The 18,813-nt window shown below is 37.9% G+C and overlaps 2 protein-coding genes across 3 annotated transcripts; one reads left to right on the top strand and one right to left on the bottom strand.

Annotated features, from left to right (window-relative positions):
- The first annotated feature begins 2,164 nt into the window (after nt 1–2,164).
- On the top strand, nt 2,165–6,237 carry LOC104600831 (uncharacterized). 2 transcript variants are annotated; one of them, XM_010263962.3, is made up of 2 exons: nt 2,165–4,850; nt 5,854–6,237. In XM_010263962.3, exon 1 carries the CDS (start codon nt 2,953–2,955, stop codon nt 4,762–4,764), a length of 1,812 nt encoding a protein of 603 aa, XP_010262264.1. In that variant the 5' UTR covers nt 2,165–2,952; the 3' UTR covers nt 4,765–4,850; nt 5,854–6,237. The 2 variants fall into 2 exon arrangements, with proteins under 2 accessions (XP_010262264.1, XP_010262265.1); XM_010263963.3 differs by having other exon boundaries at nt 2,165–4,896.
- A 4,827-nt stretch (nt 6,238–11,064) lies between these two features.
- On the bottom strand, nt 11,065–18,178 carry LOC104600830 (deoxyhypusine hydroxylase-B-like). Its single transcript, XM_010263961.2, has 7 exons — nt 17,902–18,178; nt 17,517–17,650; nt 17,187–17,422; nt 16,874–17,012; nt 12,495–12,621; nt 11,491–11,609; nt 11,065–11,401 (listed from the first exon to the last, which is right to left on the bottom strand). The coding sequence occupies exons 1-7, from the start codon at nt 18,056–18,058 to the stop codon at nt 11,369–11,371; spliced, it is 945 nt and encodes a 314-aa protein (XP_010262263.1). The 5' UTR covers nt 18,059–18,178; the 3' UTR covers nt 11,065–11,368.
- Between the last annotated feature and the right edge of the window lie 635 nt (nt 18,179–18,813).

Here is an 18,813-nt window from a genome sequence, read left to right as displayed (position 1 = left end):
CTTTGAGCTCCCAGATGTCTGACTTAACCTAATAGCCTCAAACTAATCCAACCATATTGTATATATTAATTCCCGATTATTAGTTGTGTTGGTAGTGATTTTTTTTTCAATTGATTAAAAATCTAGACCAATTATGTAATATATATATATATATATATATATATATATATATATTTGGTATTACATAATACACATTACTAGGGACTCAAGGGTGGGACACAAGTGACCATCTCAACTAACGGGTTGATATATATTAGTACATGACAAATATACCTCCCCACATTTTTATATATTTATCATGATTTATTTGTAATATTTTAATATAAAAATGTTTAAACTATCATTTTATAAAAATGAGAGTGTAAAACCATTGGTTTATAAAAGCCCATAAACCTAATTGGACCAACATGAACCTGAACCGAGCCGGACTGGTTCAGCTTAGGGTAGCTTACCATTTATTGTTAGAAATTTCTAGAATTGTGGTTTTTGAGATAATAAAGAAAGATGGTATAAATAGGGAGCCTGCAAGCAAAAGCTGTGTGTACATAACATTCAATCGCACGTTGAGAATATCTCCTGTCCATGTATATTGAATTCATGGACAAATGTTCGCAATGTGTGCATGGTTGGATCCTATTTTTAATTTTTACTGTAAATAATTCCATTCTCATTCCCAAATAAAGATGCAAGAAGAGAACCCAAATTCTCTCTCTTTCTCTTTTCTTTCTTCTTCTAAGGCTCGGTTTGCTTTTCAGAAAATTATTTATTCATGTTTTTTATTTTTTAGGTAAATAATACAATGACCATTTTAATCATAAAATACACTATTAAAAAGAGCATTTTTGTATCTTCCAAGTATTGCTAACTTTCCCCTAATTCACATTTGAGCCCCACAGCACATTCCCACTTTATATTGGGAACATCTCCCAATGATGTCTCATCATTTCCTGTACTATTATTGGGAGATGTTCCCAATACAAAGTCGGGATGTGTTGTGAGGCATTGTGGTGCGCCCCTTGTTAGGTATAGATACGAAGGAACAACTCAATTACCCTAGTGATTATTGAACATGCCAATATATGGTGAGAAAGATAAAATATTGTTAAACTGGTATCTAATTAGCACGGGGGTCGTTGAGTTGTTCTACACAACAAAAGACCTTACTAGCTCATGGCTATTTGGCAAGTCTTTTTTGAAATATCTTTTGGAAGATCTGATAGCTAAAAGATGTAGTGGGCATTTACATAAAGATCTTGGTAGCCCATAGCCCGTTTGGTTGGAGGAGTGTCTTTCCGCACAAAGACGAGATGAAATAAGTGGAAAAGTTTCATTTGGAACTTCCCGAAAATAGCCTAAAATGGGCTTTTCACATCTTTCTATGACCAAGGCCTGTTTGGCATGTCTTTTGGGGAAGATCTTCCAGTAGCTCTGACATGTAAAAGACGCATTGAGCTTTTGCTTGAAGATCTGAGAAGCTCGAAGCACGTTTGACAGATGCACGTCTTTCCGTGTCTTTCTGTGCGAGAATAAAATACGAAAGATGCAAAAAGCTTCATTTGAAGCTTCTCGAAATCAGCCCAAAGTGGGCTTCTCACATCTTTTGGTGGCTAAATCTTCCGTAAGCCAAATGGGAATAGACTAAAAATCGGTCTACTTGACTTGTAAACAGCAAAAAAACAGCACAGCACGAAAAGATGCACCAAACGGGCCCTGCATCTTTTGGAGACTAGATCTTGTCTCAACCGAACAGAAAAAGACTAAAAGACAAGTTGCTAGACTTCTAAAACGTCAATAGCCCATGCAAAAAGACACTCCAAACGGGCCATTATCTTTATTGTCAAATTACTAGCTTCTTAATTAAATCGATCTTTTGGAATGATGGGGTTGGTTTTGGGTTATTGAAAACCCCATATGGTCTGGTTAGGATTAGGTATGGGTGTTTTTATTTTAAACGAGTTTGGGCAAACCGGGTTTACCCTGACCCACCCAACCAATCCATTGTCGTTTGACAACCCCTGCCATGAGTAATAATTGGTTCCGAAGGGCATTTGTATAAAATCACAAAGAAAAGGGTATTCGAGAAATAATTTCAAATTACTGGGGCGAAATCAACTGGTGAAGCGCCTTCGAAAAATCACTATAAAATGGAGAACGTCTCTGCACGCTGCTGACTAGCCTGGCTATATGGTTGATTTCCTCCTTTCCCTCCATTTCAACTACCATTCGATCTCTCTCTCTCTCTCTGCCATTAATCAAGTACAGACTTCGATTCTCCACGCAATGTGAGGTTTTCGACTTTTCTCCTGTTCGAACTTTCTCCAACAAAAGTGCGGAGAAGAATCGATGAGTACTGGAGAACACTCTTCCTTCTAAAGTGGTATATCAGTAGCTAGCTACTAGTTTAGACTTCAGTCTGTAACTCAATACTCGTTTTCTCCGATATCTGTCGTATCGGTATCGCTGCATTTCTGGTTTCGGACGAGTACGGAGGAGGAATTAACCGACAAAGTCGAGCTTCACCGAGTTGAAGATTGATTTCTCCAGTCGGATGAGCGATGGACGTGAGAGCTGGGAAGCTCAGATCTGCAGAGGAGCTTTTGAAGCTCTGAATCTTTTCTATTTTGCTGGAGATTGGTTTTGACATTCGTTTTGTTCGATGTAATGGGATTCGAGAAGCTCAGCGCGGATCTACGGGCAAGAAGCGTCACCGAAGCGGCTTTGAAAGCTTCCGTTTTTCAAATTCGACAGGGATTTTCTCGTTTCGACCATTTGTTTTCGGTAATTCACGCAGAAGCGCGGATCTTGGAAAGGAAAAACACTTAACTAAAGGAGGTTCGAATCTTTTTTAAGTTATTCCGGGAATTTCGCGTTTTGCTGGATGCGCTCAGATCTGCAGAGTGAAAAGTCTCCGTGCTTCGGATCTCTGATCTTCTTGCGGCAAAAGAAGCGGCAATGGTTGCAGAACCTTGGATTTTAAAGATGGGGAACCAGGTGAGTAACAATCTCAAGCACGCTCTTTTGCTCGAGGCTTCCAATAAAAGGAACGCCAAAAGACCAGAACGACCAAAAGAGACCATAGGCATTCTTTCCTTTGAAGTAGCGAACGTCATGTCTAAAACTGTTTATCTCCATAAATCTCTAACGGACCTCGAGATGTCCAAACTCAAAAACGAAACCTTGAAGTCAGAGGGGGTGAGGAAGCTCGTGTCTTCCGACGAGTCTTACCTCCTGGAGCTCGCTCTCGCTGAAAAGCTCGACGACCTGAACCATGTCGCTGCTGTCGCTTCTCGGTTAGGGAAGAGGTGTAGTGTGCCTGCGTTGCAGGGTTTCGAACACGTCTACTCTGATGTCACGACGGGAGTAATTGATGTGAGGGAATTGGGGTTCTTGGTCAAGAACATGGATGGAATGATAAGGAAGATGGAGAGGTACGTGACCTCGACTTCGAATCTGTATGCGGAAATGGAGGTTTTGAATGAGTTAGAGGAGGCAACCAAGAAATTTCAGCAAAATCATCACGAGGAGAGTCGCCGGGCCTTTGAGCAGAAATTACTCTGGCAGAGGCAGGATGTGAGGCATCTTAGGGATGTCTCGCTATGGAACCAGACGTACGACAAGATTACTGGGCTGTTGGCTAGAACTATTTGTACAGTCTACGCGAGGATCTGCATTGTTTTCGGAGACTCTGTTTCAAGGCTAGAATTTCCCGGACTTTCTGTTTCAGGGTCAGACGGTTCTGCAGGGGAAAGTTCATCTCCTGTTCAGGATGAAAGCAGGGATATTTCTAGTCAAGTTGATGCTCCTCATCATCTACAGATGGCCTCTGGACCATTGAAATCAACTTCAAGAAACTGTCGCACTCATAACTCGGGATCACTTGAGAGAGGTAAAGCGGAGAAGACCAGTGCTAGGTCTGGATTGGCAACACAGAGAAGTGATGTAGTTTCATTTCATCATGATGATTCTAGTCTTCCTCCATGCGGAGCTAGCCCTGGGAGGCTCTTCATGGACTGCCTTAGCTTGAGCAGTTCAGCTTCTAGGATTGATGATTACATTGAATACGAACAGCAAAATGGCGCAAGTTCAGGTTGCTGCAGCACCGCAAACGGGCTTAGTAGAGAGCTCCCGCACTCATCTGGTTGTTCTGACCGGGTGGAGTTGAGTGTTCCTTCTAGTGTGGATCAAAGACAATCCAAATGTAGCATGATTAGCAGCAGATCACGATTTGACTCCAAAAGTAGGTTAGTCTTACGTGCTCTTCCATCCACTGTTGGAGGCTCTGCTCTTGCTTTACATTATGCAAATATCATAATTGTTATAGAGAAGTTACTTCGCTACCCACATTTAGTTGGCGAGGAAGCTAGAGATGATCTATACCAGATGTTACCAACTAGTTTAAGAATGTCTCTAAGAGCAAATCTCAAGTCTTACGTTAAGAATTTGGCCATATATGATGCCCCCCTTGCTCATGATTGGAAGGAGACACTTGATAAGATGCTTAGCTGGCTTGCGCCACTGGCACATAACACGATCAGGTGGCAGACAGAGCGTAACTTTGAGCAACATCAAATCGTTACTAGGACAAATGTTCTTCTGCTACAAACATTGTATTTTTCTGATAGAGGAAAGACAGAGGCAGCTATCTGTGAGCTTCTTGTTGGGTTGAATTACATATGCCGCTATGAGCATCAGCAGAATGCCTTGTTGGACTGTGCAAGCAGTTTTGATTTTGATGATTGTGCAGAGTGGCAATTTCCCTACTGAAGGTCTTATATTCAAGTCCCTGATACTTGGATGCAAACAGGATATGAACTTCACCACAGCATGGATACAGATATTTACACTACAAGGTATTGGCTTGTATTCAAACCGGTGGATGTTGTATTTTGTTGATAGGTATGGAAAAATTTGACTTCTGTTGTGCATAAATCAAAATTATTCATAAAAGAAGTAAATATTCCAGTTTTATACCTCTCTTTTTCCTTTGTAGAGAAAGTGATTAAATAGTATCAATGCACAATTATTGCTATCAACCATATTTTAGTGGTACATGTATGATAGTTTGAGGGATCATGCTTTTCTGAGGTTGGGTACTGACTACTGAGGAACCATTCATTTTATAATGGTTTACTTCAAATGCATTCTTTTATCCACTATAAGAAAGCTCTGCAAAAGGAAGTTTACACTTGGAGAGTTTACTTCAAAAGTTGTAATGAAGTTTCATTTGGTATTAATATTCCCATTCATTCACTTTATGGTTAGTTTCCATTGTTATCTTTGAGGCATTTGTCCTTTTTCTCATGAAACTAGGAAGTGATTGGGAAGACCTAAAAGATTTAGAAACAAGTGGCATAATTGATTTATGCTAAGTTGCTGCAATTGATAGTAATCATTCTGTTGACCAAGGGTGGGTAGGATTTGCATCCAAACCTGTTATGAACACTTTCTGCAAAGAATGCTGGATTTGCTAGACTGTTGAACAATGTTTCTTTGTTCAATAATCTATACTTGGATGGAAATATTCTCCTTGTGAATAGGAAACAAGGGATATCCATTAGAGAATTTTCAGATCTAAATGAAAATAGGTTGAGGTCAAACAAAATGGGGCTGTGATTTTACTGAATGTGAACTAGATTTCTTTTCCTCTTTCTTAATGCTGTAATTCTTCTGCAACTCTGAATTATTGGATTTGCAAAAATTTTAAAGGAATATATTATGGTATTTGAGGATTTTAAGGGCTTATTGTCTTTGTTTATGGTGCATCTTGCTTTAACTTTTTTCTTTGAGAAGATAGGGAGTCCTTTCCCCTTTTAGTCCTAACTTCTAATTTGCTTTTTTCTATCACTTTCACAGAGAGACTCGTTCTCCTGGAATCATAATTCCAACCAAAGCGCTTAAGCACAGGAACAGGAAGTAGTGTACAGACCAGGGTTATGCTCCCAGTTTCCATGTAAAAGTGCAAATGAGGCTTTGAGCGTAAGGACATCCTTCTACTTGGTAGCAATTATTTAATCTACCAAGAATGAGTGATGGAGGAAAGTTAAGCTTCTCTGTCTCCATATATTCTGATAACCAATTCCCAAAGGCTGTGCAATGTGCTTCAAAGCCATTATCCCTAAAAAAAAAGAACACCTATGATTTCATAAGCATGGGAATGTATATTTTAAGTTAAAGAACAACTAACACAATATTGTAACATTTTTACCCACCACTGTGAGAAGAGGGGTAGGAACAGAACATCATTTCATTTTGTTAAATTACATCGACAGTATTAAGGGCCCGTTTGGTTTGCGGGAATAGAGGTTTGGAATTGGAATCAGAATGGGTCCAAGTGTCCAACTGTTTTGGTTGGGTGGAATCGGAATTCCATTCCCATTTCTGGTGGAATGGTATTCCCAATTTGAGGGAATGGCTATTTCCTCCCCCTCAAGAATGAAATCCCATTCTGATTTCAACTGCAAACCAAACGGACCCTAAATCAGTTTGATGGTAACTTGACCAGAAATTTCCGCTCCTATTAAGTATGAACTGAGTATTTATTTTCCTTTGTCCTTCACTTAATCCAGAATTGACTGATGATGCTATTGCCTATTCTAAACCTGATTCTGCTTCTAAAATTTCCTCTTACTCTGGCCTCCAGTCTTTTTCACCTCCCTTGATGGTTCAAATGGGACATACTATATCTTGGACAATAGTTGAAATATATAAGAAAATCAATCCGGAATTTATTTCTTCCATTGGAATTGCTGTGTTTGTGGAAATTGCTGAAAACGGAGTACATGCAAACAAATCAAAACTATATATACTAATGCATTTACTTTCTAGGTTCGTAGCTCATGTTGCAACTTTTTAGATTCAATTAAAACTTTAGGCTGTGTTTGGTTGCAATGCAAATAAGTTTGCATTGATGCAAAACCATGACAATACAAATGATTTGAGTAAATTCTGACCTATTTTTTCCAACCTAGACATATACACAAAAGAGCTCCAAAGGTTCTCTTTATTTATTTGTTTGATTTAGGCTAAAAGGAGAGTGGAATAAGCCCCGTAATTTATCTGCCAAGTATTGCAGAATAGCTGGATCCAGGCAACGTATATTTTGATGTGGTTGGAGCTCTTTTGTGAGATGTCTAGGTCAACTACTCCGCAGTTGATGGGCCAAAGAAGACTGAGACTCTCATCAGCAAGAGAGTTAAAAAGCATTTTCAGGTAGTAAATTCTACATGGGAGACGTAAGTGTAAGCTAACCCAACTACCTTCCTTCGAAATTTATAAAAGAATACTCAATATTGAGGAGAAACCAGCTGATTAGGAGAATGTTGCGCAATGAAGAAAGTTGCCAAAACCTGGGAGTGTGCATACATATAGGATTTGCACACGAGTACCTGTTATACAATGAGGGGAGTCGTCAAAACCAGGGAACTCATACATGGACTATGCTATATATAACTCCTGCATCTCTTTTCTCTCTTCAATGTGTCTGTATTCCATACATTTAAATACAAGGTTGAAAGCAATGTTTTCAACCCGGCATTGACCTGGCCAGCCGAACCATCACTCAATCAGGATTTTGGGTCTGGTTCAGTCAAGACCCATCAGATGATAAAAAACTGTTGACTTAGTCATGAACCATTTGACCCAGTCTATTTAACTATTAACCCATTCAACCTGGTGACTGGGTCGTAGGTTGCACATTCAATGCATGCAAAACTTTTGGGGCAATAACTTTGCACTCCAATGTTCGATTGGGTTTTTTTTTTTTGATTTTAGATAACTTTTCGAGATCTATGCATCCCAAGGTCCCTACCCTGCTATTTTCACGAAAAAACTCTTTTTTTTACTTCAAATTGCAATTTTTAATATTTTTTATAAATAAAAAAAAAAACTGAATTAAAAAACATAAGTTAAATATAAAATAATACATATAACATATCTAAAATATATTTATACATTATTTATTACTAAAACATATATTTATACACATATATACTTAATACATATATGCATTGATGTGGTATGGTCTGAATCGCTCAACCCAGAGGTAAAAACGGTTTGGCCTCCCAATTGGTTTTTAAAACATTGTTTCAAAGTATCCATACACCTCTATATGGTTCTTAAAACCTTATACTTTTTTATGTTTTCTTTAATTTAGCTTTTAAATATAATTTTATATATTTTTTATTAAAAAAAATTCAGAAATCAAAATATACAATATGATACACCATATACGAATTGTATTAATACTTTAAACCTTACTCAAACAGTAATTTCAACAGAGAAGCATGTGATTCGTTGGTCAACTAGTATGCATGCTCTTCCCGTCCCTGCTTAAGCTGTGACTGCACATGCCACCACTCAAAGTCTCAAACAGCGGGCCTTTTCGTGCACGACATGCCGAGTCATATGGCTAACAGTCGGCCCTTTTGAAATTGCAGAAACTTTTGTTACGTACGTCTGAGTAAACGGGAATAGCATGAGTGGGCACTGAGGAGTCATGTCAAACACATAATTTGGGAATCTATGATGCTCAACATCGGTTCTGGTTAGTTATAGTTCCAAGTGTGAATATGGAGCTTGTCCGGCGACCAGGTACGTGAATGATTAGTTGTTTTGTGCTTGATGCATGTACTTCATTGGAGTAGTTATTGGATCAAGTGCCATAAAAAAAAGAAGGGATTTTTGGACTGAACGGTAAAAACCCTAAAAAGAACCCTAGGTGCCGTGCTGGTTATGAATCAAAAGGTAGGTGACGAAGGGTGAGTAAGCTGAGCTTAGTGGAGCACCTGAATCCAGTACGATTGTACGAGTCTATACAAAATTACAAATTATCTTTTTGACTGGGGTCGCGCCGGGGGGGAGTGAATTTGTTCCTCCCAATTCATGCGTCCATGACGCATTAGTTCAGCAAATGGAATCTGTGTGCAAGCAGCAGAGAATGATAGTGTGGGCCAGTGCATACACCACTCCAATCACTAACACACTTAACCCTGCTAACTGGGCTTAGTGTTCTAACCAGCCCCCCCTACGAGGGCGGAAGTTGCATCATATCTCATAGAGACGGGATCTTCTCTTCACACCTATCATGTATTGGGAACATCTCCCGTACTTATTAGTTATTTTTCATGGGAGATGTTCTCAATGCACGGTGGATGTGCATGTGAGGCGCCCATTTGTGAGTTAGATCCCACTTCTATCTCATATCTTGATTATATAATGTCAATACTTGTCTTGGTTTCATGTCCAGGCCATAAAAATCAATTTAAAATATTTTAATAGTATCATATAATGCCAATTCTTTTTATCAATATATAATGTCAATGTTTGGAAAGGATAGTTGTCTAAATATTTTAATTCAAAATTGAAATATCTTTTTACAATTGCACACGCCCATGGCACATGCCAGTACTAAAAAAAAAATGTTTTGTGGATGACCTGATTAAATAGTTTTTTTTTTTTTTAGTTACTTGGATACCAACCATGTCATGAACTGACTTAGCGGTTGAACCAGGAAACTGATGATCCACTTAGAATTTTAGTTTTTGGTCTGGTCCCCAAGTTTGACAAGCCGACTCCAACTTGAAATTATCAAAAATCAATGTATATGGCATTTTTTTTTTCGTATAACATTTTTTTTGGGTAGAACGCTTTTGGTTTTCTTTAGTCTATACTAAAATAGCTAATAATCTAGGTTAATATAATACTGGTTTAAGTGCTGCATGTGAAAGGCAAGTAGAACTGTAGAAGGCTTCTTATTTTTAATGTTCTGTTTTATTTTTTTTAATTTATATACTAGACACAATTATCCACCATAACAAGGTGTGGGGAAAATGTGGAGTCCACAAATAAGAAAAGAGAGATAAGAATGATGAGAAATATTATCAATGATAACATTTTTTATATTTATTTTGATTTCTTTCTATTTTGTTAAATCTTGTAGGGAACATTCAAAATAAAAAAAAAAAAATCTCATCTAATTTGGAGGTATATAGATGAAATTTGGGCTGTGTTTGGTTGCAATGCAAATAAATTTGTACTGATGCAAAACCGTGGCAGTGCAAATGATTTGAGTGTAAATTCTGACCTATTTTTGTTTCAGATTTTAGCTTATTTTGTTCCATTGCAGTACAAATGAAGTAGGATGATAGAGTAAAATTCAAAACAAAATTAAACAAGAATTTGCATTTTTTATATTTGCACTTCCATGCATTTGTACTAGTGCAAATAAATTTGCACTACAACCAAACACAGCCTTAGGGTGATCATGCACCAGGTTTCCGGGTCAATGACTTCAAATAAAAAATATTACATAAATAATATTTAATATTATATAACATGTAGTATATTTATAAAATTTATGTTATACTTTATATAATATAAAATATTATAGATAATTAGATTGCATGCATTATATGTGTCATATTATAATATTTGTAGTATATATTATATATAAAACATATTTAATGATGTAATATATAAATGTTTTGCAAACTTCGCCTAAGCATTGGACTCAGGCCCGGGCCCGTATAGGCCCTGGCAAGCATGGCTTAGGTGGGTGTCTAATTGCCCAGGCAACAAAATGCTTACCTGTCAACTGTCATCTAGCTTGGCACCTTGACAATCATGGACAATGCTTTTTAGACATAGCAGAAAACCAATGTTATTTTTTCTTTCTTTAAGAAAGAAAAAAGAGAATAAGCGTCTGTTTGGCTCACTTCTGGGCCCGTTTGATTTATGGGAATCGAAATGGCCCATTCTGATTCCAACCAATTGGTTGGGAAAATTAGAATCCCATTCCCATTCCTGGTGGAATAACATTCCTCCATTCGAGAGAATGGCCATTCCCTCTCCTCCCATGGGAATGAGATCCCATTCCAGTTTCAATTCCTGTCTAAACCAAACAGGCTATGGGAATAGACCATTTTGATTCCAATGGATTTTGATTCGGATTCCGATTCCATTTCTCACAGAAACTCCATTTCAGTCAAATTAAACAAAATTGATCCCTAACCAGTGCTATCAATAATTCACCTTTAAAAAAAATGCAGCAATGAACTCTGTTTCACCTTGTTTGAACAAAACCACTTCTCAATAGCTCATAATTAAAACACCGCCAACCTTAAATGGGAACGTTACTGATCTCAAAATTCCGTGAAAAAGCATCACCTATATAGGCAATTGCCCCTGATGTCTGTTAAAAATACATTTTGGCAATCATGCATTTACTATACAAAGCAAAACCCTGTTTGCGTTAGTCATACTCTCAGCAGTAATAATACACTAGCAGCACTAGGTTCAACGTAGGCATCTCTGAGTAATTGATGAAATATCTACTTTGTGACTTAATGGATCAAGAATACTATATATGAGACTACTGCTCCTGAGGTGCCTGCATGAAGAGATACTGTGCATGCAAAGGCAGATTTATCAAAAACCATCATATGCAAAATATATTGTAAGTTGAATTTGAGTAATTTAGTTCATGTCATTTACCTCGAAGGGCTTGCCCAATCTCTCAAACTCCAGCATGCTGAGAGCAACTTCACAACTCTGTGAGACTATAGGCTCAGGATCCATTGCAAATTCCTCCAGAAGTGACACACTTTGGCTATCTAGTAGATGAAACACAAGGAATACTTAAAGCCAGAGATAAGGAACATAGAAAACAACGAGATTCAATAGATAGCAATTGCCAACACAAGACCAATAAGGAAGATGCAACTACAAAGGTGAACAATGTTCATTATCTACATGTCAAAGAACAAATATGAACAAGGAAACTTTACTTCTCAAAGTTTCAAACGTAATGTTGTTAGTATAGCCTACAAAAAAAAAAAGGATTACCATTTAAACCTGACAAAAAGAACAAAATATTTCAGGAATGGTATCCCTTCTGGCCACAAAATCACAGGTAGACTTGTTCATGGGCTGGGTAGCCCGAAGGGCTGGCCCATTTTTGTTTGGCTTGGACAAGATTTTAGCCCACGATCTCAGGCTCAGGCCCAAAACACTAGGCCCAACTTCCTTTTCAGGCTGGGCTTGGGCTTTCTCAAAAAAGCCCAACAAGCCCAGCTTGATAATGTTTTATATAATACATATTTTTTTCTTTGTTCCTCTTCTCTTTTCTAAAGCCATGGTGAGATCTTTCAGTATTTTTGGGTTATGAGGTCATTTAATATAAATAAATTAGCTTTATTGTTGAGTAAAAATAATAAAAAAATCTTCTTGCCCAATTTTCTTAGTTGGGCCCAAGTTCCGAGCTTTATACAAGAGCCGGGCTCAAGATCTAGGTCTGATGGTTGGGCTGGGCTTGGGCTTGGGCTCAGGCCTGAATATATTCTGTTAATATATAGTCAAAGCCCGGCTCAGATCCACCCTGGCCCGACCCATGAACAGGTCTAATCATGGGCTGCAGATGTCTTATAACGAGTTTCTCTCAATCAGCCTGTGTAAAAATCAGATAAACAAAAGTAAAATTGCCAACTCTCATTTAATACCTGCAATAGAACCAAGTCCTTCAGCGGCTTCATGTCTAACCATAGGGTGTTCATTCACATTCTTAACAACTTCAGAAAGGGCAGCAGAAGCAGCTTTGTTTTGAAGTTGGCCCAAGACATATGCAACCTGCAAAATATTGTGCATTATCTTAAAATATCTAGTTAAAAAAATAAGAAGGGAGCTGGTGGAAAAGTCATTCGTAGAAGAAAAGATACGAACTGCTTGCACAATAAAGACAGAATAAAATTGTTAAATAGTGAAGTGAATATGAGCAAAATCTGTCTAAATTTACTGTTTAATTCTTTGCATGCATATTTTGACCATGAACAAGCTCCTAGTAATGGCTATGTCCACATTATGGAATCAGAAAATCCATGCACAAATTTAAGTTTATGAAGTTAAACAAATAGGAATCATTAATAAAGTTGAGAAAAGAGGAAAGAAAACATCTTGAAGACTTGATATCTCAAATTCTAATTGGACTCTGACAAGTAAAAGTCGAGTACAAAGAAAACCTATTCAAACCCACGAACTATATGGTTCAAGAATTTTATCTTGACTTTCAACCTTCATTGTCAATTTTCCTGTGTTACACCAAGATGACCTTCCCGGATTCTGGAAAATGGAAAATCAATCTCCTCAATGCTTGTCAATATGCAACTCATGTCTTTGCAATTTCTTCCTTCAAAATTTTCTGCTCAAGTAAATGATTGATCTGTATTCTGTAATGTTTCTCACCACATATTAGATTCTGAAGCTTTTATTCTCAAGCTCCAATTATTTTGAACCCTAGTTCTTACATATTTCATGGTTTTTTCTGTCAAAGACAGCCTGTTTGTAGTAGCATTTCTAATCCCGTCCATTACATTTTCTATGGAGGCACCCTTGTTTTCAGAAATCTGGTCATTATTCATTCCAAAGATTGAGAAATTTACAAAAAGGACCAGATTTCTTTCTTTCTAATTTTGTAAAAAAAGGACTAGGCTTACATGAATTTCCTTCCCTAGAAAGAAACCCATACATGCCACATTTGGGTCTATTTTCAAACTCCTAAAAACTATACATTAGAGAACAAAGATGGACAACTTGCAGTCCAAAAGAAATGGTTGGCACTCACAATCTTCAATGCGTAAGTTGCTTATGTTAGCCTTTTGATATATCTCTTCCAATGGGTATCTCATATATTGGGACTTGAAAGGAAGATCTCTTTGTTTGGGATAGCTGGTATACAAATGAGGCTAATCATGAAACAGGGTTCTTGTCATATGAGCAAAATAAAGGTTCTAACTGAAAAAGTTCCTTCTGCATTCTACATGCAAATTCCCCTGTCCTCCACCTCATCTAGTGAAACATGCTCATTCATTCCAAGCATAAAACTTAACAACTCATGTACTCACAGAGATGACCTTCACAAAAATAAGCATATCAATCCTCCAAGGTCTTAAGACTGCATAAAATAAACCACTTGCATCCCAACATTTTATTCTCTCTCATAGAATTCCCATCATTGATAAGGCCATGGAGAAAGTGGTTCACCAGATGCAAACTGCCATCTCATTCTTCCAAATCGTAATAACTCCAAAATTCGCATGGTACAGTTAGCCTTTCCATGTTTATGTTGAACATTAGATAAGAGAGTTCCATCTCCAAGTCTCTAAGTCCAAACACCCATTTTCTACAAGCACTTAAATTATTGTTCAAATCATTACTTTCAAATAATTAATAGAAAATCATAGAGGTCCCAACAATTTCTTGTTTTGCTTAACTTTACTTTGAGTGAGCTAGTCTCAATAAACTGCTGTTTTGGTGTCCAGTGCCCTGATAATTTAAGGGTTTCCCACCTTTTGTGTAAATGTTTTACAGCATTTTCTTGACATCTATGAACCAATTCTTGGACTACCAAATCAACTTGTTCTGACTTCATGATGAAGCAGCACATAGCTCAGGACCCTTACAATGAACTATATCAGTGAATTGGTTCATCTTCATAGAAAAATTTTCTCATTTTCTATTCTCACGTCATTCTGGAAACCTGATTTTATTGCTTCTTTTTATGATTGTTAAATATAAGGAATATACTCGCAACTTTGAATGCCTACACAATCACATGTAGATTTGGTATTAAATTTATTTTGATTGATATTGTGAGAGGATTGTAGCATATGACACAGACTCTAACAATGTCCTATTTTGATGTGAGGTCCACAGGCCACAAATCACTCTGAGAAGGCCCACAGGCCACAGATAACACACACACACACACACACATCCCTGTATCTCTACCTTATTTAACATAGCAAGAGGCAAGAGCCCCATCCTTTCATTTGTTTGTTTTTTCCCTTCTCCAATTTATACATATACATATACATACATAGATTCACATTAAATATGATATTTCTCTTGTATTAATAGAATAGGGGCTCCATCCCCCTCCCCATTGTTGCTCCCATTCTACTTTTAATGTTTTTTTTAATGTTAGATGACTTTTATGGTCTGATACTTGCTACATCAAATCTTCAACTAACAAAAGAAACTAATAAAAAGCTAGGGAATCAAGCTAAAATTAACCATGTTTTTTCATTAAAAGCACCATAGCCCAGTTGCTTAGGCAATAAAGCACTCCTTTATTGCTTAGCCTTGCCTTAGTACCTTGAAAAATGGCAACTATGAATAGCACATGACCAATAGGAATCTTTAAAAGGGTGAACAAAGGAAGTTTGGTCATAACAAATGGATACAGTTTTGGAGGCTCAGGGCAAGTTTTCATTAACCTCTTATTTCAAGATCTCATGTAAGACATAAGACCATTTTGAAGTCCAAGTTCCTATTTCCTACTAAAATAAAGGCTTTAGGATGGGAGGACACATGGAAGAAGGTAAAGACTGCAACACACTAAAAAAAATGTACAGGTCATGGAAGTTATGACCTTATGTCTATTATATGCTCGGATAATTGGGAATTAGGGAATAAATTATTTACTCACTGTGGTGCATCATTTTCAAGGTCAGTTTGGAGAAAATGGTCCTTCCCTAAGAAATATGATTGACCTAATTTGATGCTATTACTCTGCTCTGTTGGTGAAAATAGAGTTTTATGGAGGTACTTGTGCTTGGCCATTCTTTGGGGCATTAGAAGCAAGAAACTCCTAGAGCTTTCAGGATCATCACCACACTTTATTTGTGGTCACTAGGACAGCTTACTGGGTTGATGAATTCCAAGGTATTCTGATTGGCTTGATTGCGAGGCAATGGTTTTTTGATTTCCAGGTCTAGGCTGGCTCAGTTCCAGACAGAGTGTGTTTGAGACTTGGGCCCCTTCCACCACAATCCTGTCCAGACGCCAAGTATTAGCCAGCCTAAACCCTTAGACTAGCACCAAAGAGTTCCATTGTCCCACACAGTCCAAGGAGCAACAGCACCAAATTACCTTCAGAGTCCTTAGACATGCCATAAATGATAGCAAAGAATTACCTAAAGAGCAACAGTCAAATTTAAACAAAATATGCTCGCTCAATGCACAATTAAGGGCTGGAATGCACAATTAAGGGCAGTCTCTAGTAATTAGGTCAATAGAGGGGAAAAGAATAAAAAAATTAAATATTTCAGATTGAAATCCAATGAGCTACCCTGACTTGGATTCAGTACATGATTGCCAAGCATGGCCTTTTTTATTTCAAAATTTGATGTTCCTTTCCTTCAAAATCCCCACATAATGCAAAAAATGGGAAACTTTTATAATAAGTTAGTCTTATTACCAAAAATATGCAGCATACCGACTCAACAAGACATATCGAATATAGGATAGGCAGACCTAACCAACCACAAATAAAATAATAGACTGCTGAGTATTGATGAAAATAAGATGGTTGCATTGTTCACTATACTCTCTACCTTTCTTACACATACAAGAAGAAAAGCATTATGAACTTATTTCTTTTGAGGACTTGGCATTCCAGAAAGGCTCCTCTGTATAATCATTCCAAAGGAAAAAGATACTCCAGGTAACTCAACATGCAAAAGGATAAACTTTTCAGACTAACACTTCTATGGCCCTGGGCCAAGAGATACACCACATAAATTCTGCTTAGTTTTCATTACTTTTCTTAAGGCTGTATTTGGTTGTAGATCTCAATTATACAATACTAATAGCATAAGACAAAGTCATATGCAGCTCTCTGCATGGTAGGTGGTATAAGAGTGTGGTGCATTTTATTAACTAGAAGATGACATAGTGACATTCATATCCAGATCTCCATGTGGATCACCTGGATTATTCTGAATATCATTAAACTTACTGAAAATATCATTTATTTCTCAAGCAATGATATACTATCAAGTAAAATGACAACTATTTAAAAAGAATAGAGAATTAGGGATACCTCATGGCGCAAGAGAGCACTTTTTGCACCTAAAGAATCAATTATAGCACTAATAGCTCCATCACCTCCAAGGTTTCGAAGAGCAAAAAGAGCCCCATATCTCTCATACATGCCCTTTTCTTCATTCAGAAGAACCTCCCTTAAATCATGTAGGTAGAAACAATCAACAAACTAGCACTAACTGACAAGGAGCAGATTAGTTTGCTCACTGGCTCAAACCAAGAAGCAAACCAAATTAATAGAAAACAGACTGATAATTCAATAATTCATAACCATTAAAAAGATCAAAGCAGTTATTAGTCTACAAGCAAACCTTAGCTGATCTACAGAAGAACTAAAAGAAGCAGGCATGGCTGGATCAACCGACAGAAAAGGTGAAGGAAACATTGCAGATGTTTGATCATTATCATCAAAAGTCTTATGTTCCTCAATTCGTCTAAGAGCCAATTCACATGTCTCTCTCACTTCCTGGGCAGGATCTGACAATAGGCTTTTCTTTAAAATAGGAATATTACTCTCCAAACCAATTGCACCAAGAGCTTCTGCTGCCTGCAATAATGAATAGAGATCATAATTGAAACCAAAAAGAGCAGTACATGATACTATACGAGACCATGATAACACCGCAGAAAAGAAAGGTTACCTCGTGACGAACAATGGGGTGCAAAGAAAGATCATTAAGAACCTCCTGTAAGGCAGGAACAGCATCAACGTCTTGCATTTGGCCCAACGCAAAAGCTGCCTCATGGGCAAGCAAATTCGAAGAATCCCTCGTTGCTGAGAGCCAAATGATAGTTACAGTTACAACTATTGTTAACCATAAGCATACCTTGGATGAATTTCTACGGAGTTCATTAAAATCCATTACCTGAAGTACAAGTCTATGCAGATTCTACTGGAATTACATAAACCAATATCTGAGTTTCTATAAAGAACATCACGGAGGCAAGTCCAGTTGAATAACTAACTATCGAATATGGAGACCATCGATCAAACCAAAGCTTGCATTACTCGTGGAAGAAACTTACCACGGACGAGGGCCTCACGAGGACCGGGACCTCGGAGATTGCGAAGTGAAAATAGAGCTCTGAAGCGCTCGGAGATCGGTTGGTCTTGATCGAGAAGTCGCTGACAGAGGAACTTCTCCGTTTCCAGTGAGGCGTGGAAGGAACTCCGACACGCCATGGATTCGCAGGGAACCCAGGACAGAATCCCTAGTTTTTCAAAGTCGCTGGATGCCCCAGCCCCAGAGAGCGACAGATTCTAGCCGTTGGCGCCAATTGAATCTTTCTGCGCTGAACTGCATAAGAACGGGACTCTAAATTATAAGGGTCCGTTTGGTTTGCGGTTGGAATTAGAATTGGAATCCGAATCGCCCTTGAATGGACCATTCCGAATTCTGATTCTGTACGACTGTACCCTATTGAGAACCAAACGGAACCCTAAGACTTTAAAGGGACTTTAAACGGAACCCTATTGAGAACCAAACCGAATCGCCCATGTGGCCTGAGTGGGTGGGCAAGCTAATAGATGGCCCATTGGGCCAGGATCTTTGACTTTTTGAGGGTCGGAACAGGAGGTGGAGCGCATGGTTTCGGTGTGGGTTTGGCGGGATTAAGCAAAAAAGCATATTTTAATCAGCAAATACCATATTTTAGAAGAATTTGAATTTGAGATGGCATGAAGGCTAGTCATTTCATTTCCACAGAACTAGAATGTGAGAATAGAAAAATTCAAGTCCAATTTTATTACACCCCGGTTCAAACGCAGCCTTGATTATGTGGAATTCAAATGACTAGTAAAAATTTCTAATTCATCATGGTGTATGAAGGTCAAAAGTCTCAAACCAGGGGAGTGATTTGAGCACATCCCATATTTTAAACGGAGAAGTAAGGATAGATCCATTACAGATTTCTGAATCCCACTGCAGATCTATAAAC

The sequence above is a fragment of the Nelumbo nucifera genome, chromosome 3, assembly GCF_055504915.1.
Source record: "Nelumbo nucifera cultivar China Antique chromosome 3, China Antique-T2T, whole genome shotgun sequence".
NCBI lineage: Eukaryota > Viridiplantae > Streptophyta > Magnoliopsida > Proteales > Nelumbonaceae > Nelumbo > Nelumbo nucifera.
Note: the sequence above shows the minus strand (reverse complement) of the source record. Positions and strands in the feature narration are given on the sequence as shown.